General features: G+C 37.4%; 1 protein-coding gene and 1 pseudogene across 5 annotated transcripts; one reads left to right on the top strand and one right to left on the bottom strand.

The window, feature by feature from the left end:
• Positions 1-200: 200 nt before the first annotated feature.
• On the bottom strand, positions 201-9,008 carry LOC112190064. 5 transcript variants are annotated; one of them, XM_040515492.1, is made up of 17 exons: positions 8,496-9,008; positions 7,760-8,102; positions 7,444-7,666; positions 5,491-6,471; positions 4,539-5,207; positions 4,369-4,440; positions 4,160-4,240; positions 3,995-4,026; positions 3,804-3,891; positions 3,574-3,720; positions 2,450-2,641; positions 2,289-2,368; positions 2,074-2,146; positions 1,905-2,006; positions 1,622-1,727; positions 1,422-1,509; positions 203-784 (listed from the first exon to the last, which is right to left on the bottom strand). In XM_040515492.1, the coding sequence occupies exons 1-17, from the start codon at positions 8,875-8,877 to the stop codon at positions 613-615; spliced, it is 3,831 nt and encodes a 1,276-aa protein (XP_040371426.1). In that variant the 5' UTR covers positions 8,878-9,008; the 3' UTR covers positions 203-612. The 5 variants fall into 5 exon arrangements, with proteins under 5 accessions (XP_024185257.1, XP_024185258.1, XP_040371426.1 ...); XM_024329489.2 differs by having other exon boundaries at positions 201-784; positions 3,589-3,720; positions 7,444-8,102; XM_024329490.2 differs by having other exon boundaries at positions 202-784; positions 2,089-2,146; positions 7,444-8,102.
• An 8,186-nt stretch (positions 9,009-17,194) lies between these two features.
• Positions 17,195-21,121, top strand: LOC112184947 (annotated as a pseudogene).
• The last annotated feature ends 920 nt before the right edge of the window (positions 21,122-22,041 follow it).

The raw sequence follows: 22,041 nt of genomic DNA, 5'->3' as shown, positions 1-22,041 counted from the left end.
TCGACAATATTCTGGAAAAGAAATGAAGCAAAGATATTTCTCCCAACTAAACCTCCCACTCTCAAAATATCTTGGCAAATATCTCAACAAAAATTTGCCAAAAACAAAAAATATCTCAACAAATATCTAAAGGGTAAAGAAGCAATGTCATGTGAACCTATCAAACAGTTGGACATGCATTGTTGCTATTATCAATTCGAAACAATTAGGAAGGAATTGATAGTTTGCGCTGAAAATAAATTTTATGGCAGACTAATAAGAAAAATGATTGAATAGCTACTCATAACATCAGTCATAATTGTCCAACTTTACAACAAAGAGGGGAATAGCAAATCCCCTAGATCTTGCATCAGGCGCACCATGATGAAATTAGTTCGTAGCTCCGGCAACAGAATCTAATTACGAAGAGGACTCAGCTACAGGGTTACCAAAATATCTTCAGCTAAATATACAAGAGCAATTAGGACACCTCACTATCCAAAAAGAAAAAGATGGCCGGGAAAGCAATCGAAAAAGTCCAACTCTTTGTTGGTGCCACCTTTGGCCCCCTCTTAGGAAATCACGTGGGACTAAACTGACTGAAAAAGAAACCAGAAAATTCCAGTGTGAAGATTATACCACCTGGGAAATACATTTACAGAGCCTCATTATCCTTGTGGATCCAGGTTCAAGACCCTCTGCCGCAGCTCTTATTTCAGTTAAGAGCGACTGTGGAAGCAACACTCGTGCTGCAGATTCAAAAGCCTGTATCTGATATGGAAGGATCTCTGAAGGATAAACCCCCCTGCCCCAAAACAAAGAAACAAGTTACTGTATTAATTCAAAACTGTAAGGTGTACATCGGCATATAAAAGCTCATTTTGAGGTGTCATGACATAGACTGTTGACAGTTCTAAAACAATAACGCAGGAAGCAACAAAGAACATTTTAATCACTAGTTTCACTTTTGTTTTCTAAATAAGTAAAGAGTCCTCCATAATATGGATTTAATACAAAGCAGATGGGCATCCAGGAGACCTTCTGGGTGGTTAATACAAGGAGACTCTCCAGTGCATCATTGTATGTGCCATATCATGTAGCATTTGTAACTAGACATGATGGCATTCAAAGTTACAGGGCAAAACATTCAACTAAAACCAGCATAGTTCAGTACTTCAGTGTTGTAAGGAAATCAATTTTCTTTGTTGGGCCTAGTAAAATGACATGTTGATGAAATACACAAGGTGGCAAACAAAAATGGGCCCAAAACCTAAAAGGACCATCAAATGTGCAGCTCTATTGCAGCAGCAAGATAAAGGGTTTGGCAATTATATAGCAGTAAAGCAGGCAAATCATTCTGGCATAAATTTTGAAACTAAATACAACAGTAAATGAAATCATTAATATAAAACTCATACTAATAGAATTGTAGAGGATTGTACCTCTTCAAACATGTCATATCGAGAGACAGTGTGACCTTTCTACTGCTCTTACAATTAAGGAAACAAAGCTGCAGATCAAGCTGATCATCTGCAAAAGGAGAACACAACACCAGAACTTCAGTTACAGTAAATACCAACGTATGCTGAGGAGGGTCAGTAGTTGTAACAAATCAATTCTAAGATTAGAATATATTTATTACCGGATGGAGTATGAAAGCTTGTCTGGATCAAATTTACAATCTCAAATCGAGCCAGCTGCACTTCCTCAGCCACGTCTAGCAGATTACATAGCTGTGAACGGGTAACCTGAATAATCCAATAGACCACAGTGAAACAGGGTCGTATGGTAGGGAGATACTTAAATATATCCACTTTGACATCCATAATTCCATATACTTTCACAATCTACAGTAACTAAATACAGCATCATGATCTCTTATAAATTAATGCACCTACAATTACATTCACTTAAATGGTACATACTTGTGTTTCTTCCGCCAAACATCTTGAATCAAACATTTCTCTGGTGGCCTCAGCATCTAGCACAAAATCAAATGCAACTAGGGCATCTATGTTCGGGAAGGCCTAGAACAATAAAATTAAACCATTAGAGAAAGAATTTGTAATAGAAACAACTGCTTGACTTCATTACCTTCATGATCTTTACATTATTCAACTTTTTTGAGATGACTATGCATGATGTTGGACCCATATTACCAGAAAACCTGTATATCATTAAAATGAAAACATGTGTAATACTTGAATTTCATAATAGAAAAGAAAGTAGTCAAAGTACAGGACCTAGCCTCAAGTACGGATATGATAAAGTAAATAAAAGAACAGCCAAAGAAATAGAAAAAGGTATACCTTTGAATGATGTAACCATGATAGCTGAGAATAATGTTGTAATGACCATTCTTAATCTCAAATTCATCAACATCCCATGACTGTTGAAATCACAAGAGTCACTCAGTGACATTAATCATTGACTTATTAGTGATGAAAATCATAGCATCAATAAGATGTACCTGTAACTCCTGACGTATTAACCTGCAGAATGTTCTTGTCTTCAGATGATCATGAACTAGTGCAATAGTGTTGGCATAACTTGGTTCTCCTTTGAACTTGATATGAGAGTGAAAAAATTTGCTTAAACTTTTTATTTTCTCATCTGAAGCTCTAAGCTCTTGTCTCATTGTGCTCACATTATCACAGGAAGCCTGGCAAATAATTGTAAAAACCATAACTTACAACCCAAAGTTTACTAGACTATCTTCATATGATTATTTTAAAACATCTATAAACATAGTGATAGAAATCAATAAGGTACACAGATTATTCATCATAACTACACAATCACTCTGATGATGCAAAACGACAAGTAAAAGCTAATCAAGTCAAACCAGAATGTCGTGGTTTTAGGAGACCTGCTACCGTACATGTGGACTGTAGATTATTCATCATATCTATGGACTATCTGCTATTATCTTATGTTGTGGCATTTTATATAAGGGAGGGAAGGAAGAAGAGTCGATAGAATATGAACGAAAGCTTGTTTGAAAAAAGCATAGAGAGACCAGCAACAGCATATTATGGTTTCTTATCTTGTAATTTTATTTCACCCTCTCTTCGGAACGTTTTACAACAACCGTCTTCAAACTCCAGTAATAACTCTATTTACAGCATCTTTCTTGGAATTTGTTTATACACCATAATTCTTAGACAACACTCCTGCACAAGACACCTAGAAGAACAGTAATTGTTAAATTATGCCTAATAAATTAGGATTTGTCTACCAATTGATGCTTTTATAGTCTTGAAAGAAAGAATAATTATTTACTCCTGTGCCTCAGATTGCACTGGTCTACATTTTAGGATTTTGTCAGTTCTATGCCCCACATGCCACGCCCTTGCTTCAGAGTTTTCAAAATGCCTACTATGGGAAGTAAATTTGTTAGCTTTAGCAGTTTTTATGCACCAAAAAATTCTCTACTTTTTATACTTATTTTATAATCCTTGCAACAGTTTTATATATTCTCTAAGTGGTTCAAATCCCCTTTTGTTAATTAGTGACAACTAAATACATGAATTCTGAAGAGCTACTATTTAGGCCATTTCTAATGAAATTCCCAATCTTAAAATAAATGGTTACCTCTTGTTCACCCACATGATTAACTAAACATGACCGACTCTCATCAACAAGAGTCTCTCCTTTACCAGCTTCGGACTGACACTGGATGAAGTTCAACTTCAGCATTTGAGACTCCTGAACTGCAGAGCTTAAGAGCTGCACCCTACTCTGCAGGTAGGTACAAATATAAGGGAAGGTGACAAACTGCATGCAGAGCTAGAGAATCAAAAGCTTCACAAAACAAAAAATACCTGTAATTTCTGGTGCTTCAAATGCATTAACTGCAACTTTGCCTTTTCATTCGCTAATCTATAAAGCAGCAACCTTGCTTCAGCTACCCTGCAAAGTTTAATTGCCAATGCTTATTATGGTAACCCAGATTCCTCGATAGGTAATATCCCAAGTTACATATTTTGGAACAATCATGGATATGAGAAACCACCTTTTATGCCCAGCACTGATGCAGTTGACCTTCTGTACACATAAAAATATTAGTCTTAGCAAAGAAAAGGGAAGTGTAGCTGTTTTATTAGGTTTAAAGGGTGTAATGTGCTCCATGCTTATAACAGAACTTCAAAAATGCAATTAATAATTTATTCAAGCAGACCTGAGATTTGATTTCAGCACAGAGCGTCTCATACTTTTTAGCCTTCAATAGATGTATCAAGATATCTTCCAGCACCCCAATCTACATGATAAAGAAAACTAGTGATGTAAGTACAAGAAAATATAGGGACTATATATTTGAGTATATGATGTCAGCTAATTCAGTTTGATTTTTCATTGGGAGGTAATAATAGGAAAAATGGAATATACCGCTTTTAAATTTAGGTTGCTTGTCAATGGAGAAAGCAACTGTTCCGAATCTCCTGAGAATTTGACTAGAATCTGCAAGAACTCTCAAGTCAAAAAATAAAATAAAATGATTCTATGGTATATCTATTCAAGTGGATTGACAGCACAAAACATAAAAATAGTACACACACATCAGTCCAGCTCTCCCAAATTGCACCACCACCCAATTCACCGCCATACTTCTCTCTGTCACTGTGAAGTGTACTTGCATGACCCAACATGAACTGGAGATCATAGTTCTCACTTCTATGAATTTTAGAACTTCTCTGGCTGTCGGGGATCTTATCTGTACAGTCTCCATCCTGGAGAGTTATGCCTAGGTTTCTTCTTTTACGTCCAAAAGAATTATCTGCATCTTGTTTGGTTAGAAGACTCTGTGAAATATGTAGTCCCTGATAACAATCATCATTAGGATGATTATTTGAATTTAACTCAGAAGATACCATGTCTTTCCCAACAGGTCCCATATTATCTATGTGTTCTGCATAAGATGGCCTGAAGGGGCTTAGTGTTAGCTCTTTCAGAAAGAGACTATGGTTCGGCTCTTTCTCTATGGGACTACCAATAAGCTCTTCTATGAACGGCTGAATTGTCTCTTTCCAAGAAAGACTCTCAGTAAGCTTTTTCCTGGAAGGACTCCTAGCTGTTTCTTTCCTGCAGGGACTCTGACTTGGCTCTTCCCTGAGGGGACTCCAAGGGGTATTTCTCAAGGGAGGACTTGGAGTTTGCCTTTTCCTGGGTGGACTCTTAGATGGCCCTTCCATGGAGTTGCTCAGAGCTGAGTCTTTAGGGGGAGGGCACTGAGTTGATCATTACCAAACAAAATGTCAAATTTCTAAGCCTCACAAGAACTAATGATAATTAAATAAAGCAACATTGTATTTAACAGCAGCTGTCTGATGCATGCACAACTATAAGTAAGCCACTGTCAAATTTGAATAAACTTTAGTCCACCACCCAACCTACTGAGGCCAGAAGGGCATGGAATACTGGTTTGAAAACCGCAAGCAAATGCATGGCACATATATAGGTGCAAGGTCAATGTGTTAGATATTGGACAAAGAACAAAACACAGCGACTGACCTGAAGGGATGGTTCAGTCATACTTCTTGAGACATATGGTTTAGACTGGGGTTCTAGTCCAGGTTGAAATCTTTTATCTGGACTTTGCAATTGAATGTTCAGAATGCCTGCACCACTTAAAGGAGTTTCGAAGTTATTTTCTGATTGAAGTTGCACATGGGGAAGATTCTCTTCTCGCTCATCTGCCAATAGGCAATCAGTTCCAGAAGAAACCATTGTTCCCTTTGTGTTATTTTCTGACATCAAGAGATGCTGGGTCATTTCACTTCCAGATACTGACAGCTGAGAGGGTGGAGCCACTTCTTCTATTGGTCTGTCAAGTTTATCCTTCAAAAGAATGTCTGCAAACGTGTTCAGAGATGCTTCATCTTTTGCAGTGTCTGTGGAATTTTCATCCTTCCCCAACTTACGGATGTTAACTGGGTTCTCATTGTCATGTGTACCTGTGTTAACCAAACACTTCTGTCCCCCCTTATCCAGATCACCTACTTGCTTCTCCAAAAAAGCAGTAGGAGATTTGTTAAAGTCACGTTGTAGATCTTTGCTAATGTCAGCCATAACAGTACTTAAAGGAGCATTTGGGGATGAGTGACTTGACAATCTACATCTTAATTTCTCAATTCCATCTTTGAGACTAGAAGCACGGGGAGAAGGCTCTGGAATTCTTAACCTGGAAATGCTTTTCTGAATTGCTGGATACCAATCTTTATGTTTTGAGGAAGGAGTTACTGTCCCTGAATGTCTTGCTAAATTAGGAGTATTCATAATTGACTGCTGTCCTCTAGCAGATAACATGAATCTGGACCCCTCCTTATCAGAATGAGGATCAATATTAGTATTATATCTTCTGTCCTTGGGAGAATTTTCTAGAGCTTTAGTTGCTTTACTATTGACATTTGCTACAAGGTCTCCATTCGCAGCAGGTAACTCTAAACTCTCCATACCCTTTTGAAATAGATCTTTAGTGAGTTCGTTACTGACCTACAAATAAAACACAGGAAAATGTAACAAACCTGTGCCTCATTCACCCATAAAAAAACTCATGAGTAACTTTTAGCACTTTATAGTGTATTCATTAGTTGTTAGACAAACAGTTGAGATGATAGATTGAATATTCAACAAACCCATGATATTTAAAAATCGTTTATTGTACAGTAAAAAAAAAGAGACTTTTTCTGCTCTTAACTTCAATAATACAATTGGAATTCTATTATAACCATAGAACCAGATAACTTTTACATTTTTGAGAACCGAGAATGAAAGCACAAATAATGCATCAGCTATGCAGACTGTTCTGAACAATAATAAAAGTAAAGCCAGAGGAAAAGAATGTAATTAACATCAGAATAATGACAATACCAGACTACCAGACAAATATTTGGCAATGAGACTTCTGGGTACTTACCATATTATCATGGTTATCAGAGGAGCTGAAAGTGTTAAAATTTCAGAATTTGGGTCTAATTCTTTTCTTCATAATTTTGATTCAGAAAACGGAACCCTTCACATCAAACCAGCCAAATTTCATCGACCTCTAAAACAATGTATACATTCTGGCATCATCAACAGATATCATCACAGCCCATTTTGTCACAGATCCCAACCATACACAAAATTTTTGAGCACATGTTTACAACAGCCACAGAACAGTACAATCACTTCAACAAACAAGAACAGCAACAATAAAATGGAAACATTTCACATCAGCTACTATCGTATTCCGTTTAAACAACTAAGAGGGCTCATTTTTGAGGTATAAAAAAAAACAAATGCACTAAAACCAAAAAGGTTGAGGTGCATGAACTTTTCTCCCTACTAACAACACCAAGCACAATCTTAGTTGCAACAAGTAGATGTGCAACACCATATCAAACTATTTGAAATTATAAATGGATGATAGCGACTCAAAAGTGGCAACAGTTCTATCAAAAATCCTATTTAAAACGATCTTACCTTCATTAACTGATTTGGAGTCCGGATTTGGTCGTCAATGGAGTCACCAGCAACCAGACCAATTGCCTCACTCAACTTGATACGAGAAATAGATGCTGGGTCAGTGGACATCTCATGAGTGCCAAAATTGCCCATTTCAGTACTCCTACCATCTCTTAGATCCATGTGGCCAATTCCATTTTTTTCCAACACAGTAACCTCACTTCTCTTGGATGGCATTTTGCTAATAGAGGCAGTAATTGAGTCAGCATGCAGATCCTTGCTACCTTCTGCCAAAAGTGCATCTAATTTAGGAGATAGTCTTCCATAATCATACCTATGTGGGTTCTCTTCTATAATACTCATGTCATTCGAATCTTCACCGCCTCTGACCTTATCAACAGGAACCGAAGACTGAGGAGTTAGATTCTTTGGTTTCGTTAGAGACATAAGACTTCCTGAATCACTGGGGTTAGGGGTTGGTGTCTTCTCTTCAAAGGCAAGGCGAAAAGATGTTGGGGTCTTGAGATCTCCTCCAAAGTCTGACCTTGCAAGACTACGATAATGCAATGAAAACGCGGTGGTGTCCATTGTAGTTTCATGAAAGCTATCTGAGGCTGCAGAGTCAGATAGTCCGGGTCTAATGAAATCTGCTGATACAGGACCAAAGAAATCTTCTTCTGCAAAAACAAATCACAGCGAACACCAGATATCAAGATACAGAAACTAACTAACTAATGCTGGAAGAATATGACCAAAAATACACTTATAAAAATCAAAATGCTAGGATTTCCTTTCTTTGATCACTGGTACTTCAATATAACCATAGAAATCGGCGAATTTGTCATCTTCAAACATCTTGATACAACTTGCATACTTCAGAAGTTTCATCTACGAAACAACATCTACCAACAACAAGCCAATGCATACAACCAATAATTTGATTCACAGCCATCCTATTCGAGCAATTTGAAGGCACACATACACAATAGAGTAATAATTTGTTTCCCAAAGACCAATCAGCAAGCAAATAATAATAATTAATCGAAAAAAAAATAAGAAAATAGCTTTACCGTTGTTGGAGGTAGCAGAGCCAGGAACGCTACTCATCGGAGAAGGCGAACCGAGCGGTCTCAAAAACGACTTCCTCCCATCGACTCCGTCGTCGTCCTCGTCGTCATCGGAATCCTTGAAATCGTCGCTTTCGCCGCCGACATCCTTGAAAAACCCTACGGCACCATTATCCGGCTCGGCGGAGTCGTTTAGAGAGCTGGACTGGAGTTCGGAGTCGGGAGCGTTGTCGGAGTCCTCGTCGTCGCGGTTGAATATGTGGACGGAGGTGATCTCAGTGTCGGCGAAGCTCACGCGCCGGGAGCGTTTCCTCTTGATTCTCATGGCTATTGTCTCGACCTCGGTCTCGGAGATGCAAGGCTCGTCGGGGGTCTTGGAGGCCATCGGAAATGGAGGAATTGCAGAGAGAGAGAGAGAGAGGTTGGGCAATTTAGGGTTTCCAGTTTGGGATTTGAGCACGAAGCAGTGACTGTCACACAGGAGCGGGAGAGAGAGAGAGGAGAGAGAGGAGAGAGAGAGTGGAGGGAAATTTCTTTGATTTTTTCCTTTTAAATGTCGTATTTATCTGCCAGTTATTTTTTGGTCTATGAGTTTTTTTTTTTTTTTTTTTTGCCAAACGGTTTATATTTTCAACTTTGAAGCATTTGATATTTTGATGTGAAAAGCTTCACTCGCACTCACGGCCTCACACAACAATGACCAGATTAGCTTCTAATGTCTCTTCTTATTCGTTCTATCTTTCCTATATAACTGTTCATCAGGTGAGTAACAAAGGGGTCGGGATCACTTACCCAATTTCAGCTTCAAAATTACCCGCTTACTTCACTAAGAGTTTTTTAACCTCATTTACTCAATTCAGTGTTAAATGACAATTTCAACATTTAATTAATTAAAAAAAATTACATGTTCACTCTCTCTCCTCTATCTCTCTCTGCAGCTACTAACCGATCTCTCTCGCTGGAATTTGCGGCCGGTGCTGGGATTGGTGCTGCAGGATGAGTGGCTGGGTAGATCGATATCTGGAGGAGCACTAGTGTTCGGCGGTGATGCGTGCAGAGGCGTTGGGCAGAGCACGCTAGGCACAAGGGCGGGGGGCTGGGCAGCCAGGTGACGGGTGGGCTGCTACATCGTCGCTGATCTGGGTGCTGCAACGGTGGGGGGCTGACGAATCCGATCTGGGTGCGGCAACAGTGCAGAGGAGTCGTCGTTGAGGTCAAGATCGGGTCTCAAGGGCAGCGTGGAGATCAATTGCTCTGGTCCTGCTGTTGGGTGCAAAGATCAATTTCTCTTGGCTGGGTGCGGTGAGGCCGATGGCCAAAAAAAAAATTTGGATGGCGGCAGAAAAGAAGAAATATTTTTCCTTCTTTTTTTTTTTTACGGAAAGAAACTAGAAAACTAGAGATTTTTTTCTTGGCTATTGGCTCTGAGCGTGCTGATAACGTATAAAAGTAATATGAGTATTGAGAGGCAATAATATGAGTATTGGGGGGCAATAATATGAGTATTGGAGGGCAATAATATGCATATAAATTGATCAATTGTGTCTGTAGTGTATTCATTTTGGTTTTGGGAGTTTATGTAATTTACTAGAGGGCAATAATATGATTATTAGAGGCAATAATATGATTATTGGGGGGTAATAATATGATTACTGGGGGGCAATAATATGGTTAATGGGTATTATTAGGGGGCAATAAATTCAGACACCGGAATCCCGTCACCAGTCCGGTAGCCGGATTCCGGTCATCGGTTGCCTAATTCTGGTGACCGGTTGCCATATTCCTATCACCGGTCGCCGCGGAGTCCACCACCGGAGTCAAGCAAGGTCTCCAATGACTTATTTCTCTAAGTGACAAAAAAGGAGAGGGCAAAATTGTCCCAAAAATAAATAAAAATGAATCAAAAAAAATACTTAATTGGGTATAAGGGAAATAATCTCTTAGAGTGTTTGGGTAAGTGGACAATTTTTAAACTAAAATTGGGTAAATGATCATTTCCCCTAACAAATATTACTTAATTTTATTATCGTCTTTACTTTTTCTGTAGAACAATATAATTCCTAAAGCAAAATATTAAAAAAAAAAACATGGAGTGTGGATTTCACTTCCTAACATAGCCCTCATTCGTATAGAGATTAACAGCTACACTAGTGCTGGACAGAGTTCTTAAAATTTTATGATCTTCAACAAAGACTCAAATTAGGCCTCATCAAAAAGCCCACGGATCAAGTGGGCCGATGGAGGCCCGCCGACCCAGAGGGCCAAAAGCCTGGCCCGGCCAGTCAAAAAGCCCGCTAGGCCAGGCCAGTAAAAGCCCGTAAACTATTATATATATATATATATATATATCTATATCTATATCTATATATGTATGTTGATGTGCTCATATTTTCTTAATTCTTATATTTCTATGCCTCTTTCTCTTAGTATATATGTTTAGTTCTCCTTATTTATGGTTCATTTACGTTAGTTTAGTGTCTTTGTAGGTGTGTTTCAAAGAAGTAAGAAAAGAAGCTAAGCTAAGCTAACTAACACATAAACTTTTGTGTGGAACACCTAACTTCGCTGAATTACTGGGAACGACTCGGATGGAATTATGAGCTATACGCTATATTCACGGAAAGCTCCATGTGTTTAGTTTTTGAAGAATTTTACAGTTTGTGATTCTGACTTTTCTATAAGGAGTTATGGCAATTTAAGTGAAGGCAGTTCAACTTGGACTGGAATCTGCAACATCTTTTACAAGTTCATGTCTAGAACCTAACTTCGCTGAATTATTGGGAACTTTTAGGATGGAATTAGGAGTTGTACCTTATATGCACGGAAAGCCCCATGTGTCTAGTTTTTGAGAAATTTTACAGTTTGCAATTCCGACTTTTCTAGAAGGAGTTATGGCAATTTAAGTGAAGGCATTTCAGCTTGGACGGGAATCTGCAAAATCTTTTACAAGTTCATGTCTAGAACCTAACTTCGCTGAATTACTGGGAACTTCTCGGATGGAATTAGGAGAAGTACCCTATATGCACGGAAAGCCCCATGTGTCTAGTTTCTGATTTTACGATTTACGATTCCTACTTTTCTAGAAGGAGTTATGGCAATTTAAGTGAAGAAAGTTCAACTTGGACGGGAATCTACAACAACTTTTACAGCATGCACGGAAAGCCCCATCTAGAAGGCCCAGCACATATATTTGGAAATCTTCAGTATGTCACATCATCATTATTGAAGATCCAAGACTTTTAGACATGTTTATATATGTGTATGTGTGTTTATATGTGTGTGTGTGTGTGTGTGTGTCTTTGTGTGAGTGTGAATTTGTTGTAATTTGGTCTATGGTGAAATTGGAAGTTCTCATACTTCTATATAGAATATGTGCATATATATATTAGTATTCTACATGTCATGACTACGGTTGACCGATTCGATTGGATTTGAAAATATGGTGAAATTAGCTAAATTTTTTATCACACTCATAATTTATTATAATAATCTCATCCAACGGTCGGTTTTTCCATTTTATTTGAATTGATAGAGATTGTCCTTTGGAGTGTATGATATATAAATATAGGTTTATAAGAGTAACTAAGTTTGAACTAGTTGATCAAATTCGATACGAGAACCAAATTGGCTGGATTTTCTACAACTACCATAAAACATTACAATCTCTCCATCGAGCGGTTGATTTCTCCAAATTCATTTTTCACTTCATGATTGCTTTAGAATGAATCTCAACAATTTAAATGTAATGTACAAGTCATACAACTTTAGAAGGAAAAATGGTATAGGCCAATGTGTTTGTAATTAAAATTTTTTTTTTATCTTATGTCCACGCACATCCATCGATGGAATATTTACAAACGTGATGTGAAAAAATACGCACGTTTCGCTATTGTCATGCTATCGGTCAACTAAGAAGACATACAAGTGACGACGGTTGACCAATTCGATCGGATTCGAAAATATGGTGAAATTGGATAAATTTTTTAGCACACTCATAATTTATTGTAATAATCTTATCCAACGGTTTGGTTTTTCTATTTTTTTGAATTGATAGAGGTTGCCATTTGGAGTGTATGATATATAAATATAGGTTTATAAGAGTAACTAAGTTTGACCTAGTTGATCGAATTCGAAACGAGAACCAAATTGGCTGGATTTTCTACAACCACCATAAGACATTACAATCTCTCCATCGAGCCGTTGGTTTCTCCGAATTCATTTTCCATTTCCTGGTTGCTTTAGAATGAACCTCAACAATTTAAATGCAATGTATAAGTCATACAACTTAGAATGAAAAATGGCATAGGCCAATGTGTTTGTAATTAATTAATTTTTATTTTTTTTTATCTTATGTCCACGCATATCCATCGATGAAATATTTATAAACGTGATATGAAAAAATAAACATTTTTCACGGTTGTCACGTCATCGGTCAACCAAGAAAACATATAAGTGACTACAGTTGACCAATCCGATCGGGTTCAAAACTATGGTGAAATTGACTAAATTTTTAACTACACGCACAATTTATTGTAATAATCACATCCAACGATCAGTTTTCCCATTTTCTTTGAATTTATAGAGATTGCTCTTTGGAGTGTATGTATGATATATAAAAATATTATGTAAAATACTAAAATTATATATATGTTTTTAGAATGATATATCCTACCGTTGGATTTGGAAAGAGAATCCAATCCTAGAATTCTAATTTCCTACCGTTGGATTTGGAAATTGGAGACCAGCTGTCTCACACCAGCCCCACTAGGTCACTCCCAATTGACCTAAAATCAAAATCCTATTTCGTAAAGTGTAAACTCTTCTCTCCCGACTCAGCCGCTGTCTCCATTGCCTCCATTCTCTCTTGAGCACGGCCTCTTGTCTCAGATCGAGGTTGCCTCCAGCTCCAAGCTCCATCCCTCATCGGCTCATCTTCTTCTCTCAGATCGAGGTTTTTCCATCACTACAAACGACCAAACTTTTCTCTCTTTTGTAGCCGTTGTGCCTCCATTCTCTCCAGATCTCCACCACTCCAAACAACCAAACTTTTCTCTCTTTCTCAACCGATCCTCATTCACGACTCACAGTCTCATAGTCACATCGATCTTTCGATCCTCTCCCTCTGACTCACAGTCACATTGATCTTTTGAATCCAGGTTATGGCTTCTTCTTTTTCCCATTTTTTTTCCGAAGTTGGTGTTTTGATTTATTGGACAGGTCGACAGGAGTTGAAAGAGTGAATTTTTTTTTTATAGTTAATCAAATCCCTATGCTTTCCCTCTTCTAGGTTGTATATGTTAATTGAAGTTGGTGTTTATGCATGATTAGAGTTGGGTCAGAATGATTAGATGTTGTTCTATGCATGTTTTGAGTTCTTATTTTCACAATGAATAACCCAGCTTTCTTAGTGACAAACTTTGAGTTGCTTGCTTTTACTAAAACTTGCAGATTAGATATTTGTAATAAATATGTTCAACTTTATGCCTAAGTAGAAATAAAACTGGAGTTTTGGTTATTTTGTGTAGTCCATGCATTACAAATAAGTGGCTCATTTCAAGAATTTTTTGCAGGGCTGTACCAATTATGCAAGGCTGCAGGCAGATTTTAAGTGTTAGCCTCAATGATACAAAGTCTGGTGTGAAGAAGAGGAACAACCTTAAAATGGAAGACAATATGCCTAATTAGATAAACTCATAGAAATTGTATTAATAATTTGCTTTTGTTCTAAGTTGTTAATTGGGACACTTTGTATTATGTCTTTTTATTTCAATACATTAAAACGGGGGTGAGGATGAGCCTCCTAGTTCGGCTAGGTTCCAAACCCCTTATAACTTTAAAAGGAAAAAAAATAGCATCCTTAATATGACCTGAGATGATCTAGAAGCAAGATATCTGATATTGAACAATAAAATGGTTCGTCTCTGATGGCAGTGGGTTTGAGACTCACATTATAGAAAAGTCCGGCCTGGCCTGAAAAAAGGTGGGCTACCCGGCCCTACCTGAAAAAGCCAGCAAGGCTCGCCTTATATGGACGGGTTTGGATCCTTCGATTTATAACAAAGCCCGGACCGGCCCGGCCCGCCACTATTTAAAAATCTAGTTAGGCCCGGCCCAAGCCCGCTATGAATGGGCTGGGCCGTTGACAAGGCCTAACTCAAATCCGAGACGGGGTTGTCTTATTTTGCTTCAAAAATGGTATTTTTCTAATGAAAAAGTAAAGATAATGATAGAAGTACCCGATGAACATCTACATAGGAAAGACAGAAAGAATAAAAAGAGGCATTTAGAAGCTGATTTGACCATTGTTGTGTGAGGCTTAATTTCAGAGTGCGAGTGAAGCGACAGCGCCCATGTGTAATTTTCAGTTATACGATCATAAACGAATAAACATGAAAACAAAAACACAATTACCTCATTTTCAGGCTCCAAGTAGGTGTTTTCATACTCTATTAGCGTTAGTATTATATATTTTGAGGCATAAAAGTTGTTAGCATAATATAAGAACGATTGAAGATGATGAATGGTGAGAAAAAAAAAGTTAGAGTTTAAATATGAACGAAAAATAAAAAAAGAGGAAGTTTAACTACGTGTTCTATAGAGTGTAAGAGAGAAAATCTATTCGTCCGGCTGCGCCGCCACACCTGTGCTGGCTCATAGCCTCGCCGGCGTGCGCCGAGTGTGGCCGGACGGGATGCTGATGTAGGTAATCGAATCTTGGGGTCGAGGGGTCTTCTTTTGCCTCGTTTCCAATTGACGGAGATGGCTGCGTAGGGTTGCGTGTTCGGGTTGATGGCGATCGGTGGTGCAGGTAGGGTACGTATCGGATCTGGATCGTGGGTTTGTGGATGGATCCACTGGATCTTGTCGCAAAGCCCGTGGAGAATGGTGGTTTGGTTTTGGATCAAGTAGCAGAGGGCTGCAGTGGAAGTTTCAGTGCTGGTTTCGCTCTCCAGGATGCAGCCTTGAGGATTGGGGCGGTGCTGGTGGGGACCATGATCTACTGGTGCTCTGCCGACGACATCTGTTCTAAGGCGCTTGGGATCCTAAGGCTGCGGTGGAGCTACGGACATGGGGGTGCGTCCGTGGTGGCGGGATTGCATGTGCAGCAAACTGTCTGGGCTGGGTTCAAGGTTGGGAACCATCTGGCCTTAATCCGAAGTTGGGCATGTCATGGGCCTAGTTGTTCTTGGGTATGGGGTTTTACTCTAGGTCTATTAGAGTTTGTTTTTTATGTTCAATGCTTTAATTATCGTTATGTTTACTTGTTAATTAGTTGTTCGGTTAATAAGTTGCTACCATTTTTTTGTGGGCTTGGTCCCGGTATATGCACCTTGTGTGCCTTGTCTGTTCTAGGTAGATGGCGAGTTCCTTGCATTAGCAAATGGTCGCAACCTCCTAGTGGCAGTAATGTGTCTGCTCTTGGTAGGCGGCAAGTTCCTTGCTTGGTCAAATAGTCGTTGTCCCCTAGTGGCAGGGTGAAACTAAGTGTCACCGGATGTATTTTCCAGTAGCATCATGATGGGAAAGCTGTGCATATGGAAATTATGCTATGCTATAATCGAGTTGCAAATCGAGTTATCTTTCCGTTGTGTCACCGCTGTGTCAAAGCAAATAGAGTTGCCAGTAGAGCGCTCTTTGCTAGCTGGTGCCTTGTTGAATACAGTTGTTTAGTGGAGACTCATGATATTATTTCAGGATGTTCTCTATCTGCTTAGGTTCAATGTCCCCCCCTTTGTATTCGACAGTTTATTTAATCAAGGCTTGAAGGCAGCCGTACTGGCCCTTTAGTTTTTTTTTAAGAAAAAGATATTATCCTTTATTATAGTATTTTAGTCTTTCAATAAATCAGAAATTTGTAGCGTAAACAAAAATTTTAGTACGGTGGCAATAGCCACTCCATTAACAATTTAAGCATGGCAATGCTTTTATTTCAAGTATTTAAATTTAGTGGGGTAGACATGCTCCATGGCAAGGGTCACCTCATCAATCACGATCTATAGTTTTAAAATCTCATACTCAAAACACTTTGAATTTAAAAGTATGCAAAAATCTTTATTTTTTGAATGTTAACTATCGAGCAGTTGGATGATCATGAACCAAATTGTTCGATTGTCTTATTAAAGAGCCTCCCTAGGCACAAAGAATTTTGTCACAACTCGAGCAAGCAAAGTAAGCAAAAACAAGTGAAAACTTGACATTTTTTTCAAAACACATGAATATTTCAGTACTAGATTCGCTTACAATCGATCGGGTAATATTTTAAAAATTCTAAATTAAAATAATGTTGTGTTTACTGTAAATAATATTTTTATTATATAACAATTAATAAACGATAACGAAAGTCTAACTTTGGGACATACAACTTAGAAGAAAAACTGCTTTCATCGAGAAATCTCTGACCAACGGGGGAGGATTTAGTGCACCGACGTGCACTTGCACCAACATAAATGAATGGTTAGATTATATTAAATACACTCTTAGGTTATTAATAAAAATATTAATTATAAATATCAAGGGTTGTGATCATCTTATAAGTGTTTGGTCATTTGCACCGTCGGTGCGTAGAATAAATTTCACATCAGAATGACGTCTCACACTTGCACCTTGTATCTCCCTCATATGAGTTTAGGTGAATCTGAGCCTTCTTTGTCTTCTTTATACTACTTTCATCTATTACATTTATTGCTCGCAACTGAAAGACAATGAGCTCCGAAATTAGTACAGCAAATGGAAATGGGAATTGCTGGGGATGGGCCGCAAGAGATGCTTCCTGAGTCATATCGCCTTATAAATTTAACAGAAGGTATGCATGTATGCTCAAATCTTGATCAATCTTGAGAGTATTACTGCTAGGGCCTAGCTTAGGATCACTAAACATGTTCACCAAGTGTTGCGACAAGAGTAAGCCTGTATTGGTTTGAAAATGCTGCTACAATATATGCATTCTAGTAGGCATTTTGAAAAAGCAAAAAAAAAAAAAAAAACACGTTCATCTAAATATCAACATTCAAAATTTCAAACATTGGATTGCATTGCTCGCTCGATTGAAAATATCTTACTTGGGTAGCTAAAATTGCATCACTTTTTTCATCAGGAATGTTCGAGCTGACGATGTTTCCGTAAAGATCACACATTGTGGAGTTTGTTATGCTAAGGTCATTTGGCCAAGGAACAAATTTGGAGATGCAATCTATCCTATGGTGCATGGGTAAGTATATATGCATGATATATACATATTCAAGTGGTTTATTTGAGTTCATATCTTGTGATATTAATCGATTGTTTTGCAAATTATCAAGACATGAGATGGTTGGCATGCATTGTGCAAGAGGTTGGTCCAAATGTTCATCGCTTCAAAGTTGGTGACCATGTCGGAGTTGGAACCTATACCGATTCATGTAGAGACTGCGAGTATTGTAACAATGGCCAAGAAAATTACTGTGATAAAGAAGCAGTTTACACTTATAACCATTTTGATTATGATGGTACAATTACCCATGGAGGATTCTCCACTTTCACTGTTGTCCATGAAAGGGTAAGTAGCAAAGCACTATTCAGTAACCAGTACTTATACAGTCGCATATCCGATGTGGAACAATTGTATTTAGCAAACTAGTTTCGTTCATGAATATATAGGTACTGCTTTAAAATACTAGAAGATTATCCATTGGCTTCAGCAGCACCACTGCTTTGTGCTGGCATTACTGTTTACTCTCCCATGATGGACCATAAGATGAACCAACCTGGGAAATCCCTAGGCGTGATCGGCCTTGGCGGTCTTGGTCACATGGCTGTGAAATTCGGCAAGGCTTTGGGACTCAAGGTAACTGTTTTCAGCACAAGTATGTCAAAGAAAGACTAAGCTCTGACTCTGCTTGCAGCAGACAATTTCGTCATATCATCCAACCAAGACCAAATGAAGGTAGAATCACTTTGCAACAAAATAAACTCCAACACAAAACCAATTGACAATTTTACTACTAAAATCGTTTTCTTTAATGCAGGTGCAGGCTAAGTCACTTGACTTTATCATTGACACGACATCTGGAAATCACCCAATTGACTTGTACATGATAGGAGCATTTTTATGTGATGTTTTAATAATTATTTCCTCATATTTTTCTTAGTTATTTCCTTAAATAAATAAGTTTTAATTTAGTTTTTATTTTCTAGGTACATCGGAGAAAATGGAGAAGAAATGAGCTGAAATGAAAACACATGGCTTAAAGATGACGTTGGAGATATTTTTGGAAATTAAATATGATTTTGCCATGGGAAATTATGGAGTTAATGTCAAAAATCAAGAGAGGATCAAGGATAATGATGCCATGAAGAGATTTAAGGGAGAAAAGGTCCAAAACAAGTCCAAATTCATTCCTATTTTCACTCAAGATTATTTTGGCCGAAAATTAAGAGAAAAATCAGATAAAATCTTGGGAAAATCAGCAATAATATATTTGGAAAGATTATGGACCTATTTTGGAGCTTTTTGATGGGTTGGATGACACAACAGAGCTGACGTGGAGCTACGTGATTGGTCGAAGCTGTGTGGTGCAACCAGAAAATTCTTTGGAAATTAAATTCATGAAGCCTTGTCTTCCCCTATATATAGCCTCCTCTCTAGACGTTTTAAACACCACAACAACACCACACCACCACAACACAACACACCTCTCTCCCTCAGTAGATAAACATCAGAAAAATTCTCTCCATTATCTAGTCTTCAGAAGCTCTGCGTCTCAACCAAGGAGGAGAAGAAGTCATGCTATACATCTTGATCCTAGCCACCATCCACTCTTGTGTCATCCCTAGAAGATTGCTTGCTTTCAAGGATCTTCAAGTTCTTCGTCTCAAGGCTTCATCATTCATCCTTCAAGGTGTATTTCATCTTTTTCTTTTGTTTCCTTTGTTTGATTTCATAGAGTTATGAATTCTAGTTAACATGACGTTAAGGGAAAAGTTTAAAGCCCGTTTATATGTTTTGAAATAAAGTTACGATTTCTTTATGTTGATTGATATGTTGCTTATGTGTGATTGCTTGATTGATTTTGGATTATAGAAAACTTTTGTATGTATGTGTTATTTGGTGGCCAACTTAGGATATATGCATGTAATTGGAGCTAGATTTAAGTAGTAAAGGCTTTGGAGAAAAGTCGAAATCAATTAAAGAGGATTGCAAATAGGTAAACTTTTTCATACTAGGTTGTGCACTTTGGTTGAATCCTTTCTTTGTTCTTCATGCATTAGATATGTTCTTGAGTAGCTAGCTTTCTAGACTATGATTGCATGTTCAATGAGATTAATTTAGGTGCTTTCACTTAGATTAATTATTGAAGGAAAGTAAAAAATGGGAAATCGTTTGCTTTCTAACATTTCACATGGTAAACTTCTTTCTCATGACATAGATAATCAACTATAGGAATTGTGATTGGATTTCTTGCATATGATTGTGGTTTTGATATTTGTTACTTGCGTTCCACCCTTGTATATGTGTTTTTATATTTTCTTTCTTTTATTTATTTTAATTTTCAAAACTCTAATTTTTAACCCTTTTATTTAGTTATTTGTATATATTCTTTTTGTAACTATTACACTTTGTATTTATTTTAATTCTTTATTTATTTTACAATGACATGTGTACCCTCAATCCCCCGTTAGAACGATCCCTATTTATTCTATACTAACGATGACATTTTCATGGTTAAATTATGCGCTTGCTTATGAGCGTATCAGTACATGCCACTATTGAAGACTACTGGTGTTCTAGTCCTTGTGGCTGCCCTAAGTGAACTCAAATTGAGCCCTTTAAACCTTATTATAGGTACTTATTCTAGCATTTCATTTTACATAAATAGTTCATATATATATATAATTTTTCATTTTAAAAATTCACATAAGATTTTTATTCATGGAGTTGAGATTATTTTGTGATCAGGTAAGAGATGAATTACCGGCAGCGTAACAGGTGGTACAAAACAGATTCAAGAAATGATAAACTTTTATGCGGCTCACAAGATATATCCAAACATAGAAGTTGTTCCAATTCAGTATGTGAATGAAGCTATTGAGAGGCTCATAAACAAGGATGTCAAGTATCGTTTTGTGGTAGATATTGAAAATTCCCTAAAATGAAGATGGTAATTGGACAAGTTATTGCAATAACTTATGGGCATAAAAATATCAGATCGATCTTTAAACTTGGTGTAATTAATAGGGATTTAGTGATCTTGATTTTTTTTCCATTTTGATACGAATTAGGAAGTGGGCGTCCTACTCATACGAGTTAGATAGAACTTTTAAGGATTGGATCTTTCTTTTTGATTTGAATAAAGGAAGTGGCTGCCTCGGCTGTAACTTTGAAAGGATTAAATCAAAATAAAATATTTGAGTAGAATGTATCTTGTGTTATGACATTCAAAAGTTCCATCTGAATGCTCAGAAGTCTGAATAATTTTTATGATTAAGTGGCAGTCATGACGGTATACGAAACTTCTATCTCGAGCACATGCAATGCAACATGACGCGCTCAAAGCAAGCGCGCAATTTAACCCTGAAATATCGTTAGTAGTATAAGCAAATAGGGATCGTTCTATCCGGGGATTGAGGGTACACTTGTAATTGTGAAACAAATAAAGAAAAGTATTAAAAAATAAAATAAAGAATATAAATATATACAAGTAACAAAATAAAAAGGGAGGGGGGTTTAAGAATTATAGAATTGAAAATTAAGATAAATAAAATAAAGAAAATGTAAAAACATATATACAAGGGTGGATCGCAAGGAACAAAGATCAAAACCACATCCATATGTAAGAAATCCAATTACAATTCCTATAGTTGATTTTAAATGTCATGAGAGAGGAGTTGATCATGTGAAACATTCGAAAGCAAATGATTTCCCATATTTTACTTTTCAATGCTAATTAACCTAAGCGAAAGCACCTAGATTAATCCTATCAAACATGCAATCAAGCCCTAGAAAGCTAGTCAATCATGACATGTTCAACGCATTAGACATAGAGAAAGGCTATCAACTCAAGTGTACAACTTAGTATGGAAAAGTCCACCTAATTGCAATCCTCTTTAATTAAATTCGGTCTTTGCACAAAACCTTTACTACTTTGATTCAAGTTTACACAAAACGAAAAGTTAATTTCATGTTCTTAAACCTAGCACCAATTATATCAAAACCCTAAGTGTTTGCAACCACATAAGATTAAAATACAAAAGTTTTCTATCATGCAAATTTAATTAAACAAACCCACATAAGCAACATAAAAATCAACATATAGAAATCACAACTTTATCTCAAAACATATAAACGGGCTTTAAACTTTGCCCTTAACATTATTTGTTAACTAGAATTCATAGTTTTACAAAATCAAACAAAGAAAACAAGAGAAAGGATATAATACACCTTGAAAGATGAATGATAAAGCCTTGAGACGAAGAACTTGAAGATCCTTGAAAGCAAGCAATCTTCTAGGGACGACACAAGGGTGGATGGCGGTTGGGAAATTGATGTATTGCATGGCTTCTCTTTCTCTTG

The sequence above is a fragment of the Rosa chinensis genome, chromosome 2 (genome assembly GCF_002994745.2).
Source record: "Rosa chinensis cultivar Old Blush chromosome 2, RchiOBHm-V2, whole genome shotgun sequence".
NCBI classification, from domain to species: domain Eukaryota; kingdom Viridiplantae; phylum Streptophyta; class Magnoliopsida; order Rosales; family Rosaceae; genus Rosa; species Rosa chinensis.
Note: the sequence above shows the minus strand (reverse complement) of the source record. Positions and strands in the feature narration are given on the sequence as shown.

Coding starts and splice junctions, on each gene's coding strand:
- LOC112190064 (XM_024329488.2), bottom strand. CDS start 8,877: ATGGCCTCCAAGACCCCCGACGAGCCTTGCATCTCCGAGACCGAGGTC. Junction 2,369..2,449: donor TAATACGTCAGGAGTTACAG/GTACATCTTATT, acceptor TGATTTCAACAG/TCATGGGATGTTGATGAATT. Junction 785..1,421: donor GATATGACATGTTTGAAGAG/GTACAATCCTCT, acceptor GTTTTGGGGCAG/GGGGGTTTATCCTTCAGAGA.